The following is a 26754-nucleotide window of genomic DNA, read 5'->3' on the forward strand; positions in this document are numbered from 1 at the left end:
GGGATCGATCTCCTTGGGGTTGTTCCGGGATGTGGTGTAGGGGCAGGGGGACCTGGGAACAGTGGGAAGGGTCCAAGCCATGGGGCAGTGGAAGTCAGTGGCCAAGGATACCTGAGCCAGGGGCCTGGGTCTTGAGGAAACTCCTAGAAGTTAAAGAAGAGGGTTTCCAGGAGCAGTCCCTGGAACCAGAGAGAGGTCCAGGGGCCTGAAATCCTGGGGAAGGGGCTTCCCGGGCAAGCGGTGGATCCAAGGGACAAAGCCTGAGCCTGGTGGGAGGTCAGGGGCCTAGGAACCTGGGGAGAAAGCTCCCAGCAGACAGACACCAAGAGAAGAGGGCTTAGACCAGGGCAAAACCAGAAGCTTCAAGCCCAGGAGTCTTCTGGAAGAAAGATCTGGGGCCAGGCCTTGTGGGCTGGGGAAGGGTTCTGACACTGAGGAGGGGGCTTCCCTGGGAGGCCAGACCCCCTGGCAAGGAAGAGGGAGGCCCTGGGGGCAGCAGAAGGGATGGGGGCCTTGAGCTCTAAGGGGTGAGGTAGTATCCTGTCAGAAGCGGGGGTCACAGGGTTGAGGGCTTGAGGAGGGGGCTTGCCTGAAGCAGAGGAGTTGATACAGGAAGGATGAGGCCTGGAGTCAGATTGGTTCAGGGCCTAGAAATCTGAGACTGAGCTGGGGGTGCCTGGAAGTTGGAAGCCAAGGCTTCCTGGGAGAGGAAGAGACCAGAGAGGGTCCGGGGTGGGGGGGGGGATCTGTGGGGATGGGAGGTGCTGAGGATCCAGAGACAGGGCTGCTTGGAAGATGGGGACCAGGCCTTGGAAGTGGAGAGACCTTGAACAAGCTAGAAAGGGCCCTCGGCCCAGGAAAGGTGGAACTGGCTTCCTGTGAGGGGGTGCCCACAGGAGCCAGGAGCATTCTGGAGGGCCGGAAAGCTGTGGATGAGAAGAGGGGATCATGGGGAACCCGGCACCCAGATCCAGTCGCCGAAGGCCAGAGGGCAGAGGAAGCACCGGGCCAGGCCTCCCTGGGTTGGGGAGCGGGGGCCGGGGCTGGGCCTTGGGGTCAGGAGCCCGGCAAATCCGGGAAGGGGCCAGCAGTCGGAGGCAGGCGGCCTGGAGGGGAAGGGGCTTAAGAACACTCCGGAGAAGGGAGGGGCTCCTGCAAGGCAGGGGAGGGGGCTTCCTGGAGAGAAGAGACCCAAGCGGAAGCGGTCTGCAGAGGGACAAGAGAGGGGTCCCGCGAGAGAGGCGCCCCCAGGGGTCGGGCTGGGCTGAGGAGTGAGTGGGGGAGGGTCGAGAGGCCTGGAAGTCCGGGCGGGGGGTCGGGGGGTGGCGGGCCGGGCTGGAAAACGAAGGTAGGGGCTTGTGTGGCCAGGGGCACAGCAAGGCGAGGGGTTCGGCGGCCAGACCCGGCCGGGGCTCCCCAAGGGGCCGGGCCCCACTCACCGTGTCCGAGTTCCGATCGTTGCCCGGGGCTAGCGCCGTCCGCGAAGACATCTTCTCCGAGTCCCGGGGGACTGGGCGGCCGGGTCGGGGGGGGCGGGGGTCCCGGGGTCCCCTGTCTTCCCCTCCCCCCCCCCCGCCGGCCTGGGGACGCGAGCTCAAAAGCTGGGCGCTGCGGACACCCGGGTTCGCACCGTGGGAGAGGGGGCAGGGCGGGGGAGGGAAAGGGATGCCGAGGGTCCTAGTGGCCCCGAACGGCGGGGGCCCGGGGCGCCATGGGGGCGGCGGGCAGGCGGGAGGGCGGGGGCCGGGGAGGGGGCGCGGAGCCGGCCCGGGCGGCGGCGGAGGGAGGTGGCGGAGGGGCCGGGGAGGAAGGGACGTCAGGGGGCGGGGCGCGCGGGGGCGGGGCCCCCGAGACCCCGCCCCCCGCCGCCGGCACTTAAAGGCGCAGGCCGGGGCCAGCCGGGGGCTCTCGGGGCGTAGGCAGGTCTGGGCGCGTCGGCTCGGAGCAGGTTCTCACCCGAGAGCAGAGACTCACCGGAAGAGAAGGAGTGAGAAACGCCGAGGCACGGCGCCAGAGACGCAGAGAAAGATACTGAGAGGCGCAGAGACGGGGAGGCTCAGGAAGAGAGAGACAAAGAGACACAAAGAGATAGAGAGACAGGGGTAGGGAGAAACAGAGACACAAAGAGATGAACAGGCAGCCAGACAACGGAGCGGCCAAAAGACAGAAGGGCAGAACGAGAGAGAAACGCTGGGAGAGACACAGACAGATAGGCAGGGTGAAAGACGCAGAGACACAGAAAGCGACAGAGACTGATCGATCCACGCACAGAGACGGAGGGACGGAGATGCACAGACCTGAGAAGAGAACGGAGACAAAGAGACAGGACTGACAGAGAAGCCCCCAAAGGCAACAACCAGGCCGACGGCGCTTCCCTGTTCTCCCTCCCAGCCCCGCCTCCTCCCCCGTCCAGGAAGCTCTGGGGACCGCGGGCTAAGGATGCTTGGGGGACGGTGTCTGGGCGGAGCCACTGAGGAAGGGTGACCAACCTCTCTAGCAATGCTGCCTCCCACCTCCCAGAAAACTCCAGACCCCGAGGTTGTGGGTTGCAGTCTCCTTTCCTTTGCAACCCAGTTGGGGTCTCAAGACTCTCTGTGTCTAGCTCTGGCACTCAGGACAGGCACTGGCTCTTTCTGGGCCTCAGTTTCACACTTGTATAAAGGGAGGGGGAGGATCTGCATGTTGCCTTCCTAGCGGGGCTGAAGTAGGTGCAAAAGAGCCTGGTGCAAGCATTCTCCTGCTTGGCAAACTGAGACCAGAGAGGTCAAGGGCTTTGCTGAGATCACACAGTGCCGTGGGGACCACGCGTCCCCTCTAGACCAGGGTGGAATGAAAGGAAGACGGACACTGCCCTGGCCTTGGATTCAGCCCTTGCATGGGATCGATGTCTGAACGTCTTCCTGAACCTCAGTTTCCCTTCCTAAAAAACTGGTTTGACAATAATAGCAGCCTGCTGGAGCCAACTCAGCAAGCTGGTCGTTGAAGTCTCAGGGATTTTGGAGCTGGTTGTTAAACGGTCATTATTAAAAATTAAATTATGCAAACATACAATTAAATAAATTATATTTAAAGCAAAGATAATAGTCACCACGTCCTAATTATTTCACGTTTGGTTCTTATGTGTGATCCTGAGGTTATTTACATCTATTGTATTCTGTTACACTGAAACTGCTATGTAAGGGGTGACTGCACATCTCTTTTCCCCCAAACGCTTTCAGTGACATCACCCTGGTAGCCTGGAATTAGCCATGGTGGGAATATTTACACCATGGAAATTGGCACATGCTACAAAGAAAGGCTTTCCGCCCTCACTCAGCTGGTTGTAAGGTCTTGACCTGTATGTCAATGCTTGATACTATCAGCTACATCTACTCACAGAGGCTTCCTCTGTGCCAGACTCTGAGCGCTTCATCCTTTCTGCTACAGCATGAGATTGGATCATCATTGTCTCCCCCGCTTACAGAGGAAAAACCACATGCTGAAGTCCACACAGCTGGTAAGCAGCAGGGCTGAGATTTGAACACAAGCGTCACCAAACTCCACAAGGTAGGCTCTTGTCCACTATGGCTTCCTGTCTCTGGACAGTAAAAGTAGCAGCCTAGCTCTGTGACAAATTAATGAGACTATGTAAGGAAAGCAGTTCTTGCGGGAACAGATTAGAATTTCTTAAACGGGTGATATTATTATTATTCAACAAATGGAGGCTGAGGAGTCTCAGGGATGGTGGGAGGCAGAGAGGGAGGAGCTCAGAATGTTGTTCTGGAAGCTTTGGGATCCCAAGGGTTCTGCGGGATGAGGGGTGGGGTCTTGGGAATGGGATAGAGGCTGAATCCGCCCAATCCCTTCCCAGCCCTAGCGCTGACAGCTGCAGTTCTCCGAAACACCACACGAGGGCAGAAGATCACCTCCCTACACAGGTTGCCCACCACTCCAGGGCTCACCCTGGCTCCGTAGTTCCCAGTATAGTCCCCACCTCATTTCCCAGCTGGGGAAACTGAGGCTTAAAGAGGGGAGGGAGGCTGTGGCATGGATAATGTTAAAAAATTATGCTCATCAAAAGAAGCATACAAAAGACCATTTACTGTATAATTCCATTTATAAGAAATAGGCTTTCCAGGTGGCTCAGTTGTATAGGAATCTGTCTGCCAATCCAGGAGATGAGGGTTTGATCCCTGGGTTGAGAAGATTTCCTGGAGAAGGAAATGGCAACCCACTCTGGTATTCTTGCCTGGGAAATTCCATGGATAGAGGAGCCTGGAGGGCTACAGTCCATGAGGTTGTAAAGAGTTGGATACAACTTCACAACTAAACAACAATAAATTTATATGAAATATCCTGAACAGGTAAATCTTTAGTGACAGAAAGTAGAATCAGGGTTGCCAAAGGCTGGGGGGAGAGCGCAGTAAGGAACGACTGCTAACACGTTTTAGGATTTAAGGATTTCTTTTTGGGGTGGTGAATTGGAATTAGATAGTGGGGATGGTTGCCACAACCTTGTGAATATACCAAAAACCATTGACATATGCTTTAAAAGGGTGAATTTTATGGCGTAAGAATTACAGCTCAATAAAAAATTAAGTTAAAATAGAGGGAGAGACCCAACAGTGTCCATGGCCCATAACAGATGCTTGGTTCCAGCCGGCCTGCCTTCTCATTATCATGGGTCCACACTGACTTGGGGAGGACAAAGCCTGTTTCTCCCCTTGCCCTCTTGGCCACCAAATCAGCCCTTCCCCGGGGCCCTCTGCTGACAAATCCAATCCTTGAATGGAGGCCTTCAGACCTTGGAATCTTAACCCCTGATGCACTTATCCCAACCTAATGAGCCCTCACTGGGGCTAGGGGAGAAGGAGTGATCCCTGAGCCCAGCTCCTGTCCCTAATGTCAACCCTACCTCATCCCAGCCCCAATCAAGCTGAGGCAAGTGATCATTCTCTCAGGCCAAACACCTGAGATACTAAACACCTGAGATACTATGCCTGGGAACCCAAAGGGCCACCTAAGCCTAAAACCCAGCCTTGAAAGTAACCCTAATCCTGCATCTCACTCCATTCAACCCCCAGCCCATTTCTAGCCCCAACCCATCTGCCGTCTTCATCCACAACTTCCCCTCCTTAGCACTGCTCTATCCCCACTGGTGCATTCCGTTAACAGATCTTTACTGAGCACCTACTATGTGCCAGGCGTGTATTTAGGGTTATCATGATGAACACGGTAAGCAAAATCTGCATAGAATTTACGTTTGATTGGGACAGTCAGAAAATCCACCAGGGAGACAGAGGGATTTGATCATTTCAGATTGTAGAAAGTGCTCTAAAGTGAAGTCGCTCAGTCATGCCCGACTCTTTGCTACCCCATGGACAGTAGCCTGCACCAAGCTTCTCCGTCCATGGGATTTTCAAGGCAAGAGTACTGGAGTGGGTTGCCATTTCCTTCTTCAGGGAATCTTTCCAACCCAGGGATCGAACCCAGGGATCGAACCCAGGTCTCTCACATTGTAGACAGACAATTTACCGTCTGAGCCACCAGGGAAGTCCAGAGCAATGTCTCCGAGGAGGGAGGAGAGTACAGGATGGGCAGAAGGGCTTTTGCTGGTCGGGAACCTCTCCTTGGAGGAAAGGACGCTGGAGCTGAGACCTGGGTAATAACGAGAAGGCAGGCATACGGAGACCTGGAGACATGGGCTTTTAGGCAGAGAGAACCACGGGAGCAAAGCCCTGCCCAGGGCCACCCCCTGAGGCCTCCAACCAGCCCCTGGTCCCAGCAGAACCTTCCTCCATGTCTTCACCCCAGAGCAGGAAACCCAGGAGAGAACTTCGGGGCCCACAGCCAGCATGGGGTGTCTCTGGGGGGTACCCAGGAGGGTGTTGTCACCTTGGGAGGTGTGAAGAGCAGACTGGGGGGGTTGCCAATTCCGGTCGGGGTGGATGAAGGTGGGGCCTGACCGCAGCCTTGTCCCTCTTCCCAGCCCAACACAGCCTGGCCTAAAAGGGCAGACAGATAACAAGTCCTTCCCGCCCCTGGCCCCAGAGAGGGAGGGGTTTCCTGACAGGAAATTGACCTCCTCTAACCCCCCCTCCTCAGATCCAAGCTCTTGGCAGTCCTGGCTGAAGGAGCCTTAACACAGGACAGCAGCCGGGACAGAGGGACGGTGACGAGGAGGTGAGTGTGCAAGAGGAGGGGAGTCACACGCCCCGCGCCTCTGAACTGGGTGCTGGACCAGAATTGGGGAGAGCGTGTGCCCTGAAGCCAGGAGAGGCTGGGGGCAAAGAGAAACTCTAGGGCCTGACCTGGTGGGGGGGGGGCGTCAGCCAGCAAGAGGCTGGGGGGAGGGGGGGTCAGGAGGAGGAGGGTGCAGGGCACGCCATGGGGACTCTGCCGATCCAGGCTGCCAGGGAGTCAAGGAGAGCTTGGAAGCACCAAGGGAGCAGAGAGGCATGGTGTCATTGGGTCGGAAGCGCTCTGAGTTAGGTGGGAAGGCTGAGGCCAGAGAGGGATGGGCGATCTGCTCCGCCCCCAAGAGATGGGGTCCCAGAGATGGGAGCGGTGACCAGGGTTGGGATGGAGATAGAGCAGGAGGCGGGATGAGGCTGGGATTGAAGATGTAGGTGAACCTGGAACAGGCCGGTCTGGTGACGGAGTTGTTTGCGGGCAGGGTCTGAACTGGGGTTGTGTAGGACACAGCTGGTCAGGGCAGCTCCCTGATCACAGGCATGGGACTGGAGGCAACAACTTCTGCAAACAGGCTGGCCGGCCTGCAAAACGTTCGGGGCATTGGGGAAAGGCTGGTAGCAAGGAAGAGGAGGAGGAGCCCAAAGAGGGAAGCTCTGGTGGCCAAGACATCCTGCGAGGGGCACAGAGGCTGGGGGGCTTGAGGGATCCCTCGGAAGTGAGTCAGGGGCCAGCACCCGGAGGCTGAAGAGGGGGCTGGAGGGGGCAGGATGTTGGAGTCAGGTTGCAGAGGTAGGTGCTGGAGCCAGGAAAGGGAAAGACGTCGGGGTCAGTTTTGGGAAAATGTTGCAGACAGGTCTGAGGATGTTGGAAATGATTTGGGGGGGAGGGGTCCCAGTTTAGGGGTGGATGTGGGAGCTGGCGTAGGAATGTCAAATCTCGTTTGGGTGAAAAAAGATCTAGTTTGAGTGGTGTTGACTTCTGCTGGAGGGAAAGCAAAGGCCCCTGTTTTGAGGGGGAGGTGGAGTTTTTTGCGGGGGAGGAATGATGGAGCCAGTTCTAGGAATGACAGAGCCATTTTGAAGATGAGGCTTGTAGAGCCCAGCTTGGAAGATGAAAGAGCATCAGTATGTGGGGTGTGTGCATGCGTGTGTGTGTGTGTGTGTGTGTGGAGGGGCTGGCACCAATTGCCCACAGCCACAGGGGTTCCAGGCAAGAGTTGCCATGGTGACTGCCTCCCAGGGGAATCGGGGACCATGGAGACTACAGAGAGGCTAGGATGGTGTTTTGAGGAACAGGAGGCTTGAGAGTCAATGGCTAAGGTTTAGAGGCTGAATTCAGGTAGTAAAGAAGTGGGGTCACCACCAGCAAAGGAGAGGCTTGTGCCCACAGCCCAGCCAACTCAGGGCCCCTTCAGCATCGGCTTCCTCCCAATGCCCCCATGCAGCCCCACACCCAGTGCCCCCATGCAGCCCCACACCCAGTGCCCCATCTTGACTCTGGCCCTAGCCTGCTCCGACCCTGTCCTGGTTGAAAGCAGCCCATGTGTCTGTGGGAACCTCCGATGCCTTACACATTTTGTCATAGTTGCACAGTGGAATACAGCGTGTAGCGCTAATTAGAGCCACAGTGACAGGCACGGACAAATTTCACGTGGAAAATGTGGGGAAAGAAAAAAGCAAGTTGTAGGGGACACATGTAGTAAGATAGTGTTTATAGAGAGTTTGAAACCACGCAAAACAATATGATATTTCTGGGTACTAGTCTGGGTAGGCAAAGGGATGGCTTTCCTTGGGAGAGGGATCAGGGAGGGGTGTGGGCGGCTTCAGTGCATTTGCAACGCTTGAGTCTTAGTTCCCTGACCTGTGTCTAAGCTGTGCCCTCGGTGGTGAACGTGCAGAGTCCTAACCACTGGTGTGTGCTAAAGCATTTCAGTCGTGTCCAGCCCTTTGCGACCCCATGGACTGTAGCCTGTTAGGCTCCTCTGTCCATGGGATTCTCCAGGCATAATACTGGAGTGGATTGCCATGCCCTCCTCAGGGGGATCTTCCCAACCCAGGGGGATCTTCCCTGGGTATCCCAACTCGTTGTCAAGCGAGTTCTTTACCACTAGCGCCACCTGGGCAGCCCCCTAACTACTGGACCACCAGGGAATGCTCTGCAATGTTTATTTCTTTAGAAAACAAAAACTGAACCCAAGAGACCATATATTTGCATTAGATGCAGCTAGGATCATAAGCACAAGGGTGTTTAGTAAATTTGTTTTCTATACTTTTCTGAATGTTTGGACTATTTCATTGTTTTCAAAAGTGCCCTTCCGGAACTTCCCCAGCGGTTCAGCGGTTAAGACTCTGCCTTCCAATGCAGGGGGTGTGGGTTCAATCCCTTGTTGGGGAACTGAGGTCCCACACATGGCCAAAAGTTAAAACAAAGGAAAAAGAGCCCTTCACAGCTCCCCAGTGCCCTCGGGAGAAAGCTCAGTCCCTTCTTTCTGACTTCTGAGGCCCTGCGTAGCCTGCTTCTTGCTGACCTGTCTGGTTTGACTTATCATTCTTCCTCCCCCACGAGAAATGAAGTCCTTGCCCCCTTCCTTCGTTTCCTGTTTGGCCCTCATGCATTCCCAGAGTGCCTGCCCTGGGAGCTGAGGACACAGTGGTGACCCAGACAGTCCTGACTCAGCCCTCTCGGGGCTCACAAATCCATCCCCAGACAGCGATGACCCAGAGTGGGAATATCAGGGAGGGGAGCACCTGATTCAGCCTGGGTATCCTGGAGAGCTTCCTGGAGGCGGCACCATCTGAGCTGGGTCCCAAAGCCTGAATGGACCATGGAGAACAGAGTTCCATGTAGAAGCAGATGTTGAAGCCCAGAGGAGCCTGGAGGAAAATGTGGGATAGTGCTGATGAAGGATACAGCTGGCCAGCCTGAATTTTGTCCTGAGGGCACTGGGGAGCCATGGAGGGGCTGCTGAGAGAAGGGGAGGGGCGGGTTTGAGCCCTAACAAGCCTCAAAGGTGCACTGGAGGACTAGGCTGGAGATCAGGGAGGAGGCTGAAGTAGAGAAGCAAGAGGGGGCTTGGACTAGGGTAGGAGCCATGAAGAGGGAGGAGACAGGGATGTAGGAGATGGAATGGGCCAGACTCTGGAAGCTTCCAGCCCCACAGGGGCAGAGACTGGATCTGCCTTGGCCACTGCTGTGCCCTCAGTGCCTGTACAGGGCTGGACTGATACAAATACCTAATAAGTGTGTGTGTGTGTGTACATGTGTGCATGTACGTGTGTGTGTGGTAAAATCTATACAACATTAAATTTACCATATTAGCCATTTTAAAGTGTACAGTTCAGTGGCATCTCGTGTATTCAAAGGGGTGGTCAAACATCACCACAGATTCCAGAACATCTCCATCCCTCTAAGAGGAAACCCTGTACCCATTAAGTGGTCAGGCCCCAGTCCCTTTCTCCCAGTCACTGGCAACCACTAATCTTTCTGTCCCTATGGATTTGCTTGTTCTGGATCTTTCCCAGTAAAAGTGTGCTGGCGGAATGAGTTGGGTAGAGGTGACAGGAGTACTGACTGGATGGGGAGGAGACGAAGGTGCCCGAGAGTGTGAACAGGATGCCTGGGTGGATGGTGGGGTGCGGTCTGAGTCCCCATGTAGGAGGGGACCTTCCCCTCTCAGCCTGTTTGCTCCTGGAACAGGAGGGTCCCAGGGCAGGAGTGAGGCAGGGGAAGGATCTGAACACCAGTGCTCCAGGGAAAGAGCCCAGGATCTAGAATCAGACAGGCCTGGGTCTGGATCCCAGCTTTGTCCCTGAATCGCTATGGGATGTTAGGCTCTTATGAGCCTCAGTTTCCTCATCTGCAAAATGGGCATAGTGACAGTGCTCACCACAGGAGGTTGTGCAGATTCTGGGGGTATGTAAGTGCTCAGCCCAGTGCTTGGCACACATGCTTCAAAGTGCTGGGGACACAAAGGCTCTGTCATCAATGCCACCCATCACCAACAATACCGACCGATGGTCCATTTCCCCGCCTCCCGCCTGCAGGTCCTCTCCTGCCAAAATGCCCATCCTCAAGAGTCTAGGGGTGGCAGACTCTAAGGTGCCCCGGGCAGGGACACTGCCTCTGAGGTCCTCTCGGAACCCCTTTGAGGAAGTCTCAGGACTGGAAGAAGAGGAGGCTGCAGAGCTGGGGGCTCTGCCCAATGGAACATCATGTCGTCGTCGAGCCACCCTGGAGAAGCTGGCAGGCCTGTCCCCCTTCCGGCTGGGCAAAACCCCCGGCCGGCGAGCGGGCAGCCCCAGGGATGGGCAGCCTCGCTCTTTCCTGGGCCGGGTGCTGTCGCCAGGGATTCGCAGGAGCTCAGCAGACTTCGGCCTCCTGGCCAGGCTTCAGGGGAGCCGAGCCCAGGGCGACGAGGAGGCGGCTGGAGAGGCTGCACGGAGACTGGCCTTCCTGAGACTGGGGCGTGGGCCCAAGCCCCGGCGGGCATCACTGGCTGAGAGGGTGGTGCCCGCAGGTGAGGCGGCTCCCGAGCCCCCTCCCAAGGTCCCAGAGCCCCCAAAGGTGAAAGAGCCCTTGTCAGGTGAGTTGGGAGCCCTGGCTCAGACCTGAGAGAATCACAGTGTCTCTACCTGTGACATCATTGCCATTCACATCTCCAATTTCCATCTGCCCACCTCCATGGATAGGGCCAGCCCGTCCCTCCTGTGGTCCTGATCTCCATCGTCAAGCTCCAGCTTCAGCCTCATCTCCACCCCCAGCCCCAGTCTGTCCCTTTCTCCACCTGCCACCTTCAACCTTGCCCCGTGGTCCCATGACAATCAAATCAGCAACTCTGGTCTCATCTCCAATGCCCTCCCTGTCTCCAGTTTCAAACCTCTTTCCCTTACTCCCCTCAAATTCGGCCTCAATCCCATCTCCTTTCAAAGTATCTACATTTGACCTTGACCTTAAACCCCTCCCTAACCTCCACAGTCCATCCCATTCCCATCCTTAGCCCTGATTCTGGCCCCAAACTCCAACCCCCACCTCAACCTCCTCCTTCATCATCAATCTCTTCTTCCATCCCACTCTGAACCCCAGCCCTAACTCCACCCCAGTCCTAAACCCCCAGCCCCAGCCTCCACCTTCAACTTCATCCCTACTTCCACTTATACCCAAGTTTCATCTTCAAGCTCACCCCCATGCCTGATGTCTCCCTCCATCTCCCGGCTACATCCCCCCAAACCCATCACCACCTGGGTTAGTTTCCTGTTAGTACACAAACTGGCTGGCTTAAGACCACAGATGTTTATTCTCTTGCAGTTGAAAAGGTCTGAAATCAAGGTGTTGGCAGGGCCACGCCCACTCTGAGGCCTGCCTGGCCTCTGCCACCTGCTGGCACTCTGGCACTCCTGGGCGTTTCTGGCTTTGTCGCTGCATCCCTCCTGCCTTCCATCCTCCTGTGGCCTTCTCTATTTTCACCTCATCTCCTCTGTGCCTGTCGGTCTTGGTGTCCGAATTTCCCTTCTTACAAAGATGACAGTCACACAGGATCAGGGCCCACCCTGTTATCCCATTTTAACTTGATGACCTCTGCAAATGACTTATTTCCAAATAAGATCCCATTCTGAGGTATTAAGGGTTAGGGCTTCACATATTTTTGTTTTTTTGTTTTTTTTTTTGAGGTTGGGGGGACAAACACAATTCAAATCACAATGCCACTCTAGCTGTATCCTCAACCCCAGCTGTACCCCAAACCCCAATGTTTTCCTTGGTGCCTTTCTGGTTTCCAGTCACACTTATTCCAACTCTATCATCTGTCTCCACCCTGAGACACATCCACATGCTTATTCTCAACCCATCCCTTTTTCCAAATGCCATCTTTAACCTGAGAGCTATGTCCAACACCATGACAACTGCCAAGCGGTCCAGTCCCATGCCATGGCCCGTCCCTTTCCTCTCATCCCACCCTCAATCCCATCCCTGTGTGCAACTCTTTCCCCTCTTCCATCTCACTCCCACCCCCCAACCCCAGGTCTATCTCAGTGTCCCCCTTCAACCCCACTCCCTTCCCCAACTTCCTGGTTCGAGTGGCATTCCCAGCCCCCATTTTCAACCTTAACCCAAACTCATCCTCTCAGTCCCAATCCTAACCACCCACTTCCAGCCTCCAACTTCACTCTCGGCATTCCTAACCCCAGCTCACCTCCAGGCTTCTTCAAACTCACCTCCTTCTTTCCATCCTCACCATCGCCTCAACTCATCCCCAGTCTCATCCCTACCCCGAAGCCCAGACGCCATCCTCAGCTCCTTCCCCACGCTCTTCAGATTGCAGCATCACCCTGGCTCTCATCCTGAACTCCCGCATCCCAACCCCCACCTTCACCCCATCCTCATCTCCAGCCCCAACCCCGACACTCCATCCCAACCCCAACCCTGTCCCAATCCCCACCTTCATCCAACCCCACCCCCGGCCCTGTCTCTATTCCCCGACCCCCACCCCTGGCCTCCCCCCATGGACAGCCCCTGCTGCCCCAGCACCGGAGTCCCCTTTCTTCATCCTCTGATGCCTTCCACATCCTGCATCAGAGGCTATTTCAGCCTGGCGCCCTAGGGACTGGGAGGGCACTGCAGGGAGGTGCAAAGCGGGTGAGTGGAGCCCCCGCCTTCTGGAAACGGATGGGCAGAAATAGCACTGGCCAGGAAATAGTTTCTCTGCCAGGGAGGAAGGGGAGTGGGGGGAGGTGTTGGGGGTAACCCTGGGCCACTGGGACCCTGCTTCTGCCTTCACTCAGAGGCCTCTCAGCCCCTCAGAGGACTCCCCTCTCCTGGGGGCGTGTGAAATCACCAGAGAGCCAGATCACCCCCACAGTTGTCTGCACCCCAAAAGCCCCACTTCTGGTCCTCACATCCTCCTCCCACCTCCAGGCCCCCATCTCTCCCCTCACCTGGACCTGACTGCCCTCCCTCAGCCTCTCCACTTTCTCTGATGCCTTTTTTAAAATCTTGATGCGCTTTTTCTATCCTATCCGGCCTCAGCTCTCCGACCCCTCCCCATATCCTAACCCACCCCCTGATACTCTCTTCCCAGCGCTGACCCCTTACCCCAAGCCCTAATCCTTTCCTTCTTCCTCAACCCCTACCCCCGTCTTACTCTGACTCCCCCATCTTATCCTCTTCCTAGACACCCTCTAGTCTTTTGACCTCCTTCCCATATCCAGACCCCCTCTCCCATCACCAAACCCCCTCTTCCCTCCTCAACCCTCTCCTGTCTCCTTTTCCTGACTCTCTCATTCTCTCACCTTCATCCCCTCTCCCCCATCCTCCCCTCCCCAAGTCCTGACCCCTCTCCTCATTCTCTCCATTCTCCTCACCTTCCTCCCTTGACCTCCTCCTCCACCTCTGCCCCCACCCCCGCACCACCCCGAACCTTCTCCCCTTCGAGTCCCACCTTTTCCCATTCTTCGCCCCCTTCCGCCCCGTTTTCCAGCCCCTGATCGCCCGCTTTGCGCCCACAGTGTTGGAGATCCTGAGCTTGATCCAGCAGCGTGAGCTCGCGCGGGCCGACGAGCACATCTTGGAGCTAGAGGCCGAAGAGCTGGCGTCGTCGGGGGGCGGCGCGCCCGGGCCACCCAAGGCCGAGGGCGCGGGCGGCGGCCGCCGGGCGCGGGACGTGGCTCTGCTCTACGAGGCCCTGCAGCGCGAGATGTGGGCGCTGGTGCGCGAGACGCTGGCGGGCCCCGGGCTGGGCGCGGGCTCTGGTGCGGGCGCCGTGGCGCAGCTGGGCCAGGTGTTGGTGCAGGAGGAGGCGGCCGACGGGCGCCGGGGACCCGAGGCTGCCCGCAAGCTGCGCGCCCGCTGGGCCGAGGCGGTGGCTCGCGCGGCCCGGGAGCGCTTAGAGGCGGCGGCGCCCGGGGCGCCCGGGGGCCTGGCCGGGCAGCTGGAAGCGCTGCGGGGACGGCTGCTGGAGGACATGGGCGTCGTGCGGGGCCGCCTGGCGCCTTCCTACCCAGCCGGCCTGGGCGCCTTTGGCGTCTACCTGCGCGGCTACCACGGCGCGCTGGCCGAGTGGATGGGGGCCGCCGCCCGCCGGAGGCTGCCGCTGGCCGACCGCTACGCGCTGCTGCACTGGCACAACCAGGTGTACCCCAGGTGAGCTGGGGACCAGCGATCAGCTGCCCCGAAGTCGCGTAGAACGCCCCTCCCTCCACCCCGTCCAGTCCCGGCCTTTTCAGATCCTAAGGACCCTGGACTTTCGATCTTAGAACTTGAACATCTTTGACCCTTCCAGACTCAGCGCTGGTGACATTTACAGTCGGAGAATCTTATGGCTCAGCTCCATGCTAGAACTCAGCAACAGCAAGCCTCTGATCGTAGAACCTTAGCACCGGACACGAACCTTAGAATCCTCAACACTTGCACTCTTAGAATTTTAGCACTGCCCACCCTTCTAATCCGAGAATCTTAGCACCAGTGACCCTTGTCCTGCTGAAATCTGGGCACTGTTGACCCTTAGAATTCTAGAACCCATACAGCGCTCTAGCCTTCAACCCTAGGGCACTAGCACCGATGGCTCTTCCAATCTTAGAACTTTAGAATTGATGACATTTTCAATTCTAGAACCTTGGTGCTGATGAGCCTTTTCAGTCCTATACCTTAGCTTTTTTTTTCTGGTCTGCCATGTAAAGCTTGTGGGATCTTAATTCCCTGACTAGGGACTGAACCCGCCCTCAGCAGTGAAAGCTGAGTCCTAACCACTAGACCACTAGGAAATTCACTATCCCCCTCTTTGGATCCTAGAACTTTGACACTGTTGATCCTTCACAGTTTTAGCCTCTTGAATTCTATAATCTTAGCACCTAGAACCCGAGTACCATTGACACCTCCAGTCCTAGAATTTTATAACCATCGAGGCTTTGGACCTTAAAACATTCCATCCTTGTGGCCAGAGGATGGAATACCATGATTAGCGATAACTGGGTCACTACGGACTCCAGGGAAAAGGGATCAGCCACACGCAAACCACGCACTGGAAGGAGAGGGAGTGGGTGGTTCCTCATCAAAATCAGGGTGCTGACACCAGAAGAATAGTAAGGCAACAGTTGCCCCAACCCACATCCCATTTGGGAATATCTGTTCATGGCACTCACATGCCGACTGTCAGAGGGGGAGGCAGAATAGGGAGCCTAGGATGTGAGATGTTAAGTCTGACTTTCAGGGAAATGGGGCTTCTGGCTGAGGGGATGCCATGAGCCAAAGGCTGGTGTGTGTGGGGGTAGTGGGTGTGGTGAGAGTGATGGCATGGCACAGGCCGGGGCACGCAGAAGGGCAGAAGCCAGGGGTGAGGGCTGATGGGGGAGGCCTACCAGGCGAGGCGAGGCCGCAGGGACTAGGGGCGGAGGTGGAAGGGAGCTGTCCTGTGAACCTCTGGTGGGTGAGACCTTGCGTGCCAGATCGTCACGTCTGGACTTGATCCCTCCAAGTCTTGTCCGGACACCATCCATCAGGGAGCTGACTCAGAGAGCTGGAGCCAAGGGAGCAACAATTCCAGAGACTTCCTTTGAGGGATGAGCAAAGCTGGCCCCAAGGGAGGAAGGGAGTGGCTCAGGTCACAAACACAGAGAGCATGAAGGGGTGAGTGTGGGGAGGGGTTCAGTTGTCCAGCCCCAGCTCTCACAGACCCCCTGCCTCTTTCCCCCACCCCTAGAGAGGTCCTGGGTCTGGTGGACATGGTTGCTCTGGAGAACGGGGAGCTGGGGCCCCTTCTGTCACCCGGCACCCTTCGTGGCTTGGAGGATGAATGTGTCACAGACGTGAAGGTACCCAGAACTTGGCATTGGTGATCAGGAAGCGGGAGGCACTCTGCAGAGGCGGGTGGGGGTTACACTGGGCTTGGGGGGCCTCTCCCCTCCCCCTTTCCCTATTTCCATCTCCCTTTTCCCTTTATGGACTTCTGAGTTTTGTCCAAAAGAGAGAAATGTAAGCCCATACTGATGAATTCTGTCTCATGTTCAGTGTATCTCAAGCACCCAGCGGGGCATAGGGACACTTGGTAAAGGTTCAATATATTCGGACACTTCAAATCTTACAGCAAGACAGAGTCGGTCACAGGACCTCAGCTCACAGACCCAAGGACTCACAGAAAGAGGGCATCGAAACATCTTTGCAGGATTCATGTTGATGTATGACAAAACCAATACAATATTGTAAAGTAATTAGCCTCCAATTAAAATAAGTAAATTTATATTAAAAAAATCTTTGCTTCTAAGCAGGGCTGATAGTAAATAAACATGCTTAATGATTGGCCGGGCATAGTTACCACTAAGCAGAATGGCCCTGCTGTAAACACCCATCCCAGCCACAGCTGTGTTTCTGGTCTAAAAGCCAGTCTTGCCTCAGCCACAGAAATCAGAATCTTTGCAATTCTAATTCTAGTTGCAATTCTGATTCTAATCAGTTCGATTCTAAACTTGAAGCTTTGAAGTTTAGACTCGAACAAGTCTAGATTCTCAGACTCACTGAACTGAAGACAGGGCAGGACTAGAGAATCAGAGATGTGTAAACCTGAGAACCTCAGATTCTTGGAATTCTTGACTCTCAGAATTTGGAAACCCTGAGCGAACTGTTTTGTAGAACCTGAGAGCAGGGCCTTAGAATCATCAGATAATGAGAGAATAAACCCTCAAGCCCTCTGGCCATTAGATGGAGGTGCCTTAAAACCACAGACTCTTAATATCAGGCGCCAAATTGTAGGCTTAGGAATGGAAAGGGCTGGGGCAGTTTTCTGGGCCAGTCCTTCTCTCCGGTGTTGCCTTGATGAGCTCACAGGTAGACTCCAGACCTGCTGGGGCCTAAGGTATGGGGATTGTGGTGGGAGAGGCTCCCGGGGTTCTGACCCCTGCCTCTGCCCTCCTCCAGGCTCAGACGCGGGCAGCCCTGCTTCGAGTGCTGCAGGAGGACGGGGAGCACTGGGGGAGCACGGAGGACTGGTCCAGCAACCTGGCCCAGGACGTGTGTGAGGTACAGGGCAGGGAAGAGGAGGGAGAATCAGCCGGGGTGGGCAACTGGGACCTGGCTCCCTCCTCACCCCCTCCTCACCCCCCTGGACCATGCAGCTGCTGGAAGAACATACAGAGCGAGCGCCCCGCATCAGCCAGGAGTTCGGGGAGCGCATGGCCCACTGCTGCCTAGGAGGGCTGGCAGAGTTCCTGCAGAGGTATGGAGGACTGGGGATGGGGGGTGGGCATCTGGACCCGGGATCCAACAGAGAGAGGACAGATGAAAGTGAATCAAGTCAAGATGGGCAGGGGCACCTCTGTAGGCATCACAGGTTTTGCAGGCTGACTGCCCAGCCAGGGACCCTTATCCTGCGGTGCTTCCATCTGTCTGCCATTTCCGCTTTCTCCCACCAGCTTCCAGCAGCGCGTTGAGCGATTCCATGAGAACCCAGGAGTCCGCGAGCTGCCACCCGACACCTACATCAGCAGGACCATCTCCCTGGTCAATTGTGGGCCCCCTCTGAGGTGAGAGCATCCACCGGGTACGGGGGAGATGCCAGTCCAGGGTGACAAGCTCAACTGGGGTGCCTGGATCCTGGGTGGGGACTGCACACCTGGCCCCGAGAGGCATACACAGGGGACCTGAGAATCCTAAAACCTGGGAGTCCTAGAAAGAACCACAGCATCACTAGATTATAGAGTAATGAAAACCTGGGGGTGTTGGAATTACAGGAACCTCGAAGCCAGACTCTAGGAATTACATTTTTTTTAATGCTTTTATCTTACTTGTATAGTTGATTTACAATGTTGTGTTAATTTCTGCTGTACAGCAAAGTGATTCAGTTATATTACTTCCTTTTTTATTGACTTATTTTTAACTGAGTTTTTTAAATCGGGAATGCATTCAAGATACAATAGGGCATACAATGAAAAGCTTCCCTCCGTTGCTCCTCTGGTCCAGTTATTACTAACGTCTCCCATATCTTTGCAGGGTTATTTGATACATTTTCCAGTAAATATGTGTAAATAAGTGTATATATGCAGAGGCACGCTTCATGCATATGCAGAGATGTGCATGCATATGCATCTTTCATACATACACAAGTAAATATATTACTATGTACATACATATTATTTCTTCCCTTAAAAAAACAGAAATACAGGGACTTCCCTGGCAGTTAAGACTCTGTGCTTCCACTGCAGGGGGTGAAATGTCTATCCCTGGTGGGGAACTAAGATCTCACATGCACATGCCTTGCATCATAGCCAAAAAAAAAAGGGAGATGACTCCCTCCAGAACACAGATGGTAGAATATTGAACACACTCTGTCCTTCTCCCTTTTATACCTTGGCGGTCTTTCTGTGAGCACCTGAGGAGTTCCCACATTCCTCTTTCGTATCTGAACTGTTGTCCACTGTCTGGACCTGCCATCATTCATTTAATCTGTCCGCAGTGGGTGGACAGTGGCCTCCACTCTTTTGTAGAGAAACACCTGGCACAAGTGTGGGGACTCAGGGATATGTTCTCAGAAGGGGGTCTGCTGGAATTTGAGCAGAAAGTGCCAAGTGCCCTCCAAACCAGGTTATTCTCCTTACAGTGATGGAGATGGTCATCAGTTGTTACAATGACAGAAAATGAAAAAGGTAGAATTTTAGCATTATAGTCCTTTAGAATCACAGACTTTTAGGATGGAGGTATCCCCACTCTCACCCAGAAAGCACCAAGAGAAACAGACCCAGAGAGACCGCTTCTCTCCACTACATCCCCCTAGACTCCCAGACAGTCCACAGAGCCCCCCAAATCCCCAACCCTCCAGACATCCCCTGATATTTCTCACCCCAGGCCCTCCCCAGAGCCCCTGACTTCCGCCAGCTCCCCACTCTGACCTGTCACCTCTGCGACGCACAAAATAGGGTCCATCTAAGGGGAGACAGGTCCAGACAGTTGGGCTGAGATGTTTGGGTCCATGACTTTTGGTTCCATGGATCCCTGCAGGGCTCTGGCGGAGCGCCTGGCCCGAGTGGGGCCCCCTGAGAGTGAGCCAGCCCGGGAAGCGGCCGCCAGCGCTCTGGACCGTGTGATCCGACTCTGCCACCGCATCCTGACCGACCTGCTGTTCCAGGAGCTGCAGGTGAGAGGCGGTGGGCTTGGGTGGGGCCAGGGTTAGGGGGCGCCCCCACCTCATCCTGCAGCTCCTTCAGCCCATGACTCAGTGTTCGGGAAGCAGAGGGGTGGGGTGGGGTAACGGCTATATCTGGGTGGTTTAGGGGGGTAGGGGGTGCAGGAAGGAAGAGGTAGGAGGACATGGTCGGGGGAGGATAGCCATCAGCAGGAAGGGGCCTTGGGGACTGGGTGGAGCTCCTCCTCACTGAGGTCCCCCAAATCCCTGCCCAGCCTCTCCTAGTCCCAAGAGCCCCATTTACTCATCTCTGGGCTCCTGCACATGCGCAGAGGGGACAAGGTTCAGAAGGAGTGGGGGGCTGGTGGGAACACGGGGGAACAGAACTGAGCGTTGTGCGTGTCCCTGGTTGCAATCTGCGCTCAGTCCACGCTGTGTATCAGGTTGTGTCCCACCTCTGCTCAGAACCCCCCATGGCTCCCAGCTCACTCTGGGCAAAAGCCAAGGTCCTCACTGTGGCCCCCCAAGGGCCTGGATGGTCTGCCCTTTTCCTCTCCGACCTCATCTTCTCCCGCTTCCCTCCTTGCTTCTTCCACTCCAGCCACACTCCCCGCCAGCTGCTCCTTAACGTGTCAGACACATTCCAACTTCAGTATCTTTGCACCTGCTGGTTCCTCTGCCTGGACTTCTCTTCCCTCAGTAGCCCCAGAACTCCCTCTCTCACCTCTTGCAAGTTTTGGCTCAAATGTCACCTTCTCAGAAGGACCTCCTCTGACTGTCCTATTTAAAATAGAAGCCCCCTGAGACTCCCCCTCCACCCCCCAGGCTCTGTTTGTCTCCAAAGCACTTATCACTACCTGCCATGCTATATCCTTTGCTTTTTTTTTTTTTTCCAATCTGTCTCCTCCCATTGGAATGTTAGCTTCTCAAGGGCAAGGATTTGTTGGAATGCTTCTAAAATAACTTTGTTGTAATGGAAAATTTCAAACATACACAAAAGTCAGCAGAATGACCTCCCATGGACCAGCTCCAGCAAGTATCAGCTCCACCTCTCCCCCACCTCTCCTGCCCACTGGTTTCTTTTAAAGCTACATCCTTGACATCCTGTCATCATCCATCAGCACTTTAACCTGTATCTCCAAAAAGATAAGGAACCTGGCCTTTTAAAAAAAACATAATTCACTGCCACTCTCCTACCTAACAAATGGAACAATCAGTCCTTAATATCATCACATATCAGATCAGAATTCAGATTCCCCCCAAAGGCTTACAATGATCACACGCTTGGAGTTTTGTTTATCTCATTTTGCGCTGTGTCCCCAAGAGTTCTCTGATGTGTTCCCAGTGATCAACACAGGGCTGGGCCATGCAGGAAAGGTTCAGAGAATGTTTGTTGAATGACTAAATGGACAAGTATGGGAATGAAAGTAAGTGAGTGCAGTGGGGGAATTAGGTACAGTCTTTATTCCAGGCCTGGCAGTACCCCTTCCAGGTATGGGGTCTTGGGCAAATGGCTTTCCCTTTGGGGTCGCTGTTTGCTCATCTGGAAAATGAGCACAGCCTTCTCAGATGGCTGTGAGGAAGCAATGGGCTTGCGGCCATAAAGTGTTTAGCTCTTGGGTACTGATCATTGTGATCTTCGTAAATGTACAGAGTTCATAGCAACAACAACACTTCCTGAGTCGAGTGCTGTACTAAGAGAGACGGCTCGTTTGATTCACACCTGCTTTCTAACAAAAGCCCACATTTTTGGAGGATCAGAAAATGGCTACTGTGGGATGAGAAAGCAGGAAGGGGGTGCAGGGCCGAATGGGATTGGATCCTGCTTCGGGCCCTCATGGACACCAACCTCAAGGGTGTCTGGGGGCCTCCTGCTCCCAGTGTCCACCCAACAGCAGCATCTCCCCTCGCTCCTCCCAGCCTCCATCTCAGGGACAGACCCACTCCCCATCCCACCTCCAGGATCCAGATGCCTCCTGCCCCTCCCCCGACAGGGGACCACCCACTACATCCTATGCATCTATACCTGTATTCTCCTTGCCTCCTCCTCATCCCTTCCCCCTCCTTCCAGACCCCCCATTTCTGCCTCAGTCTTGCCCCCTCCCAGTCATCTTGGTGAAGCACAGAGCTGATCTGCTCCCTCTCCTGCTCAGAACCTTCCATGGCTCCCCAGTACCCTCAGGAGAAATCTGGAGATCCTCACACAGCCTGGGAGGCTTGTGTGTTCTGCGCCATTCACCTGACCAGCCCCATCTGTCCACTGGGCAGTCATACATGACCTTCCCCCTCCTTGCTAACCCTAACTCCTTTCCCTGCTTAGATTGGCCCTTAGCTTGGTTTAACACTCTGCTGCCTCTTAAGTAATTATTTTTGAACAAAATTCTCCCATTTTCACTTTGCATTGGGCCTGTGAATTATCTAGATGGTTTTGCCAGCCACACTGACCTTTCTGGCCCTCTGACCTGCAGGCCCATCTGAAATCTGAATCTTCTTCACACTGGCTTTCCCCTGGATTCAGCCACCCCTTCTCCCACTCCTCACTTGGGTAACAGTGACCATCTTCTGGGCCTTCCTCCAGGAAGCCCTCCTGTACTCTCTATGCTGACTCAGCCATTCCCCTCTGGATTTCCTAACCCCCTGGGAGTGGGTCCGTCTCCCCTTCTGGACTGTGAGCCCCCAGGGAGGCAGGGCTGGACTGTCTCTGGCACTGCTGTGTCCCCAGCACTGTGCCAGGAGCAGAGTTGGGGGAACAAATATTGAATTGCTAAGTGAAGAAAGAGGGTGGAAAGGAGGCGAGCCTCGAACCTCTGCCCACTCTGTCCCACCCAGCCGCACTTTAGCAAGCTGATGCGCAGGAAGTGGCTGAGCAGCTCGGAGGCCCTGGACGGCATCGTGGGCACGCTGGGCGCTAAGGCCCTGGCGCTGCGCAGAATGCAGGATGAGCCTTACCAGGTGCGTCTGCTTGGGCGGGGGAGGGGTGCGGGGTGGAACCCGGGCGGCCGTGGGGCGAGGGCGGAGGGGAGCCAGAGTGCTCGGCTGGGAGAGACCTCTTCTAGGTGGGGAGCAACTCTATCAGGGAGAGATAGGTGGCGCTCAATCTGGGGTCTGCGCAGAGGGTGCCCACGGGTATCGGGGTGTAGCGGGGGAGGGGGTTGCCGGCAGGGTTGGGGCCTCTGGGAGGTGGAGCTCCGGAGAAAGCCGGAGAGGGCTGGGATGGGGCATCCTTTGGGGGCCGGTCCCTCGGGCTGATTAGGGAGCAGGTCGTGTTCCCCATAAGGAGTCAGGAGGACTGCCTGGGGACTGGGGGCGGGGAGGGGTTCCCGTTGGGTACCAGGAGGGGCGCGGGCGGGTGGGAAACGGGGAGAGAGGGTCATCGACGGCTCACACCCCCTCGCGGCTTCCCCGGTCCCCAGGCGCTGGTGGCCGAGCTGCACCGGCGGGCGCTCGTCGAGTACGTGCGGCCCCTGTTCCGCGGGCGCCTGCGCTGTGGCTCCGCGCGGACCCGCAGCCGCGTGGCCGGAAGGCTCCGGGAGGACGCCGCGCAGCTGGAGAGGCTGTTCCGACGGCTGGTCAGTGCGGTCAGAGGGCGGGGGGGCTCCAAAACCAGGAAAACCGGGAATCTGGGGACTCGATAGCCGGGGGCGGGGGCTTAGAATGAGACCCTCACCCAACTTGTACCCAACTGTAACACTCTGATCTCTGCTCTCTAGAGGCGGGTAAAAAGTGGGCTTTCTCCCGGCGGCGAGAGCTCAGTCTGGGCTCAAATGAGAAAAAATGGTTCCTATGCGTTGTTGTGGCGATTCGATCAGTCAAAGGGGCTTAGGACCTGGAATCCTGAACTCTAGCTATTATTACGAGCACAGAGAGTCGCTAAATGCAACAGAAACTCAGAACTTGAGCGCTCCCAAATCCAAGCATTTAAAATCAGCAAATCTTATTTGTACCCAGTTATAATCATCAAGACCGGAAGAGTCTCACTCAGACTATCCCGGGAGTTTCTAACCTAGAGTCCTTGGAATTTTCTTGTTAATTTGTGGGGAGATAACTGTAGATTCACATGTGTTTATAAGAAAGAGCGCGGAGAGAGATCTCTGGCATGCTTTGTCCAGTTTCCCCAGTGGTAACATTTTGTCCCTGAGCCCCAAATTATCTACAAACAGTAGATTATATTACGGATTTTCCTTCAAATTTCCAAAGTTTCCAGATAATCTCTGACTACAGCCCGCCCTCTGCCTGGTTTTACCTACGAGAAAACGGCGGGGCCTCGGGAGAGGGTGGTTTCAAGGGGGTAAGCGTTGACTGGGGGCGAGGGTGTGAGCCCGGGGTCCTCTCTTAACTGCAGGAGTCCCAGGCCTCGTGGCTGGACGCCGTGGTGCCCCGTTTGGCCGAAGTTCTCCGCCTGGAAGACACGCCGAGCATCCAGATGGAGGTGGGGGTGCTGGTGCGGGACTACCCGGACATCAGGTGAGATCCCCACCCCCCACGGCCGCCCGGTCCCTTTCTGCCGCCGGCAGGGCCGAGGTCTCCCGCGAGCCCTGGCATATCCGTCCGTGCGTTTCCTGCCTCCTGGGCGAGGGAGGGAGGCGGCGAGCGTGTCTGACGGCCGTTTCCTGCTGGAAACCAGGGCATTATTAATACGATTTCCCTCCTTCTGCCGCCGCCGTCGCTGCCGCCGCCGCCACCAGGGCTCACAAACAAACAAGCAGTCACAGGAAGCCCGGGGCGGGGCGGGCGCGGGGCCGCCGGCCGGCAGGAAGGGCCGGCCCATCAGGGGAGCCACGGGGGACTCGGGGACACGCAGGGGCGCACGGGCGCACACGCACTGGGATAGTGGCAGGGGCCGTTCAGGTCCTGATGGACTCTTTGTGATCCTGTCTGAGCCTCAGTCTCCTCTGATCCATGGGGACAATAGTTCTCTTTTCATGATTAGCGGGGGATGATTTACCATCATCCGTGGTAACAGCAGTAACACCACCAGTTCTTGCTTATTGAGTCCTTAGGTCAGACCTAAAACAGCGGCGCACACACCCACTCTATAAGTAAGAGTTATTTTAGAATGAAAGCTATTTTAGAGACTCTTTGCAGGTAAAAGGCAAGCACTGTTCTGAGAGCTTAGCACCATCCAAGGCAGGCAGAGGTTAACTAGCTGACCCCAAATGTCACAGCTAGCCAGCAGCAAAGTCTGGACTTGAACCCAGGCAGTAGGCTCTAAAGCTGGTACTCCTGACCACCACACAACACCGCCACTTGCATAAGGTGGTGTTGGGAGTAGTCCTACAGCATTGGTCCGGCAGACAGACATTCTGTATTCAGAGAGACACACCCCACAGGACCCCGGAGTGCCGCATCAGCTGGGTTTAGGGTCAGGACTTGGGGCTGAAGGTAAGGACTCTGGAACTGATTCAGGATGGATAGTTCTGGTTGTGAGGTGTGGGAAAGCACAACATCTCAGAGTTGCATGGCAGTAGGGGTCCCAGCACTCCTGCTGGGCTGGGGTTTCTGAACTTGAATCTGAACTTGGATATACAGCCCACCAGCTGCATATTAGACTAGTGTTTGGGAGCTATGGGGATTTCGAATTTGGAATGTGATCAGGTGAAGATGCTGAGCTGGATTGAAGGGAGTGGTAAAGACCCCAGAACCTTATTTGAAATGAAAGTTCTGGAAATGAATGTTGGGTGCAGGATATTGAATTGAAATATGGTGACTCTGGAATTGAGTTTTGGATCCGGGATCTGGAGCTGAGATCGGGAAAAGGCAAGGTTCCGATGTGTTGCACTTAGGGGCGAGGGTTGTGGAATAGAGTTAATTTTGAGCAGAGTTTCTGGTGGGAGTAAGGGTCCCCAAGGTGAATTTCGGGTTCTGGGGGAGAATTTTGCTTGATAACAATGCCAGGAACGGCCTAGTGGTGAAGGGAGTGTTCTGGGGTTGAATTTGGACGACAGTCCAAACAGCAGTGGTGGAGAATATTCTAGACTGGGTGTTGGGGTGAGGTAAGGGTTAGGATAGGGATGGGGGTGAGCACTTCCAGGCTAGATCTGAGTGATAATGTGGAGCCGTGTGAGATCAAAGTGAAGATGAAGTTAAGGGTTGCTACAGAGTCCAGAGCTGAAACAGGCGTGAAAGTAGCAGAATGGTCATTCAGGAGTGGTCTGAACTCCTGAAGGGGTGAAGATGGCAGGTTATTTTAATCAAGAGCTGAGATGGGATGAAGAGGAAGATTCTTGTGCTGGTTTTGGAGGTGAGGGTTCTGGAATCCACTGTGAGTAGGGGGATTTGGACTGGTTGGGAGGGAAGTTCTGAAGCGGGGCTGGTGGGATCTAGGGAGGCTGGTGGGAAGGGAGGATCTGGGGGGAACGGATATGGAGGAGGGATATGGAGAGAGCAAAGGGGCTCCAGAGCTGAGACAAGTTCTGGAAGAGACAGCTGGGGGGCGTGGGTGTCCCAGGTGGGCTGGGAGTGTATCTGGAGGCCCCCATGCACCTGTCCCCTCCTCCGCCCCCAGGCAGAAGCACGTGGCAACACTCCTTGACATCCGTGGTCTGCGCCACACGGCCGCCCGCCAGGAGATCCTGGCGGTGACCCGGGACCTGGAACTCTGCGAGGTGGCAGCCCTGTCCCCGCCTCGGGACCGTGCCTTCTTCGCAGACATCCCCGTGCCCCGGCCGCCTATCTGCCTCAGCCTCCCTCTTTTCCTGGGCCGCCTCACCCTCTCCCGGCTGGCCTGCCTGCCCTGGCCTAGGCCTCCGGCTCCGTCTCCATTACGGCGGCCCCAGGCCCGACGCTGAGACTCTCCCAACCCCACCTCAGTGCCCCCCATCTTTGCTGCTGACAGACCATCCTCCCTCACCCCAACTCGACTCCCAGCCTGGCACCACAGACCCTTGGGCTGGCAAGATCCTTAGCAGTCTTCTCCCCTACCCCCAAACTCCCTGTTCCGAGGAGAAACCAGCTAGAAGGAGCAAGGACTTTCCCAAGGCCATGAAGCCCGTTCCCAGCACCAGCTCCCCAGCCCAGCGTGGGGTGGGTGGCGTTTTGGAAGGCTGTACACAAATATCCCAGGCCCCCCCTTTCCCCTCACCTCAAGGTCTGGCCTCAATCCAATGTATTAAGGAACGTACGATACTTAGAATAAAGAGGTTTCTATTTAACACAAGGAAGGGCTGAGTCCCCAGTGTGTGGGGGGAGGAAGGACCGGGGCAGGGCCCAGGGCCAAGGGCTTCTCACACACCCAAGGCCGGGCTAGGGTCCAACTCCTGGGCAGAGCAGTGGAGTCCGCGGGAGGCCCTGCAGGACGGGAGCAGCCCTGCTGCCCCATTTACACGAAGTCCCTGAGGCTGCATGACTCTACGGCAGGCCCTCGGCCTCTCTGGGCCAGCGACCCTCATTTTGTCCATCCCCAAGTGCCTTCTCTCCTGGGCCCAGTGGTTCCACCTTGGCACACCCCCTTCCCCCATCCTCAGGCGGGAAGCGGTATCAAG

The 26754-nt window shown here is 55.8% G+C and overlaps 2 protein-coding genes across 3 annotated transcripts in view; one reads left to right on the plus strand and one right to left on the minus strand.

The window, feature by feature from the left end:
• MARK4 (microtubule affinity regulating kinase 4) overlaps positions 1 to 1731 on the minus strand; it is a 30123-nt gene extending 28392 nt beyond the window's left edge. For both annotated transcript variants that reach the window (XM_027515482.1, XM_027515483.1), the window contains exon 1: positions 1440 to 1731. In XM_027515482.1, the coding sequence (XP_027371283.1) occupies positions 1440 to 1490 (51 nt within the window). In that variant the 5' untranslated portion in view covers positions 1491 to 1731. The remainder of the gene's footprint in view (positions 1 to 1439) is intronic.
• Positions 1732 to 6056: 4325 nt separating this feature from the next.
• EXOC3L2 (exocyst complex component 3 like 2) lies at positions 6057 to 26433 on the plus strand. Its single transcript, XM_027515484.1, has 12 exons — positions 6057 to 6162; positions 10218 to 10756; positions 13674 to 14307; positions 15863 to 15974; positions 17074 to 17175; positions 17271 to 17371; positions 17568 to 17678; positions 19150 to 19285; positions 22103 to 22225; positions 22687 to 22842; positions 23616 to 23737; positions 25779 to 26433. Exons 2-12 carry the CDS (start codon positions 10234 to 10236, stop codon positions 26059 to 26061), a joined length of 2403 nt encoding a protein of 800 aa, XP_027371285.1. The 5' UTR covers positions 6057 to 6162; positions 10218 to 10233; the 3' UTR covers positions 26062 to 26433.
• The last annotated feature ends 321 nt before the right edge of the window (positions 26434 to 26754 follow it).

The sequence above is a fragment of the Bos indicus x Bos taurus genome, chromosome 18 (assembly GCF_003369695.1).
Source record: "Bos indicus x Bos taurus breed Angus x Brahman F1 hybrid chromosome 18, Bos_hybrid_MaternalHap_v2.0, whole genome shotgun sequence".
Lineage (NCBI taxonomy): Eukaryota > Metazoa > Chordata > Mammalia > Artiodactyla > Bovidae > Bos > Bos indicus x Bos taurus.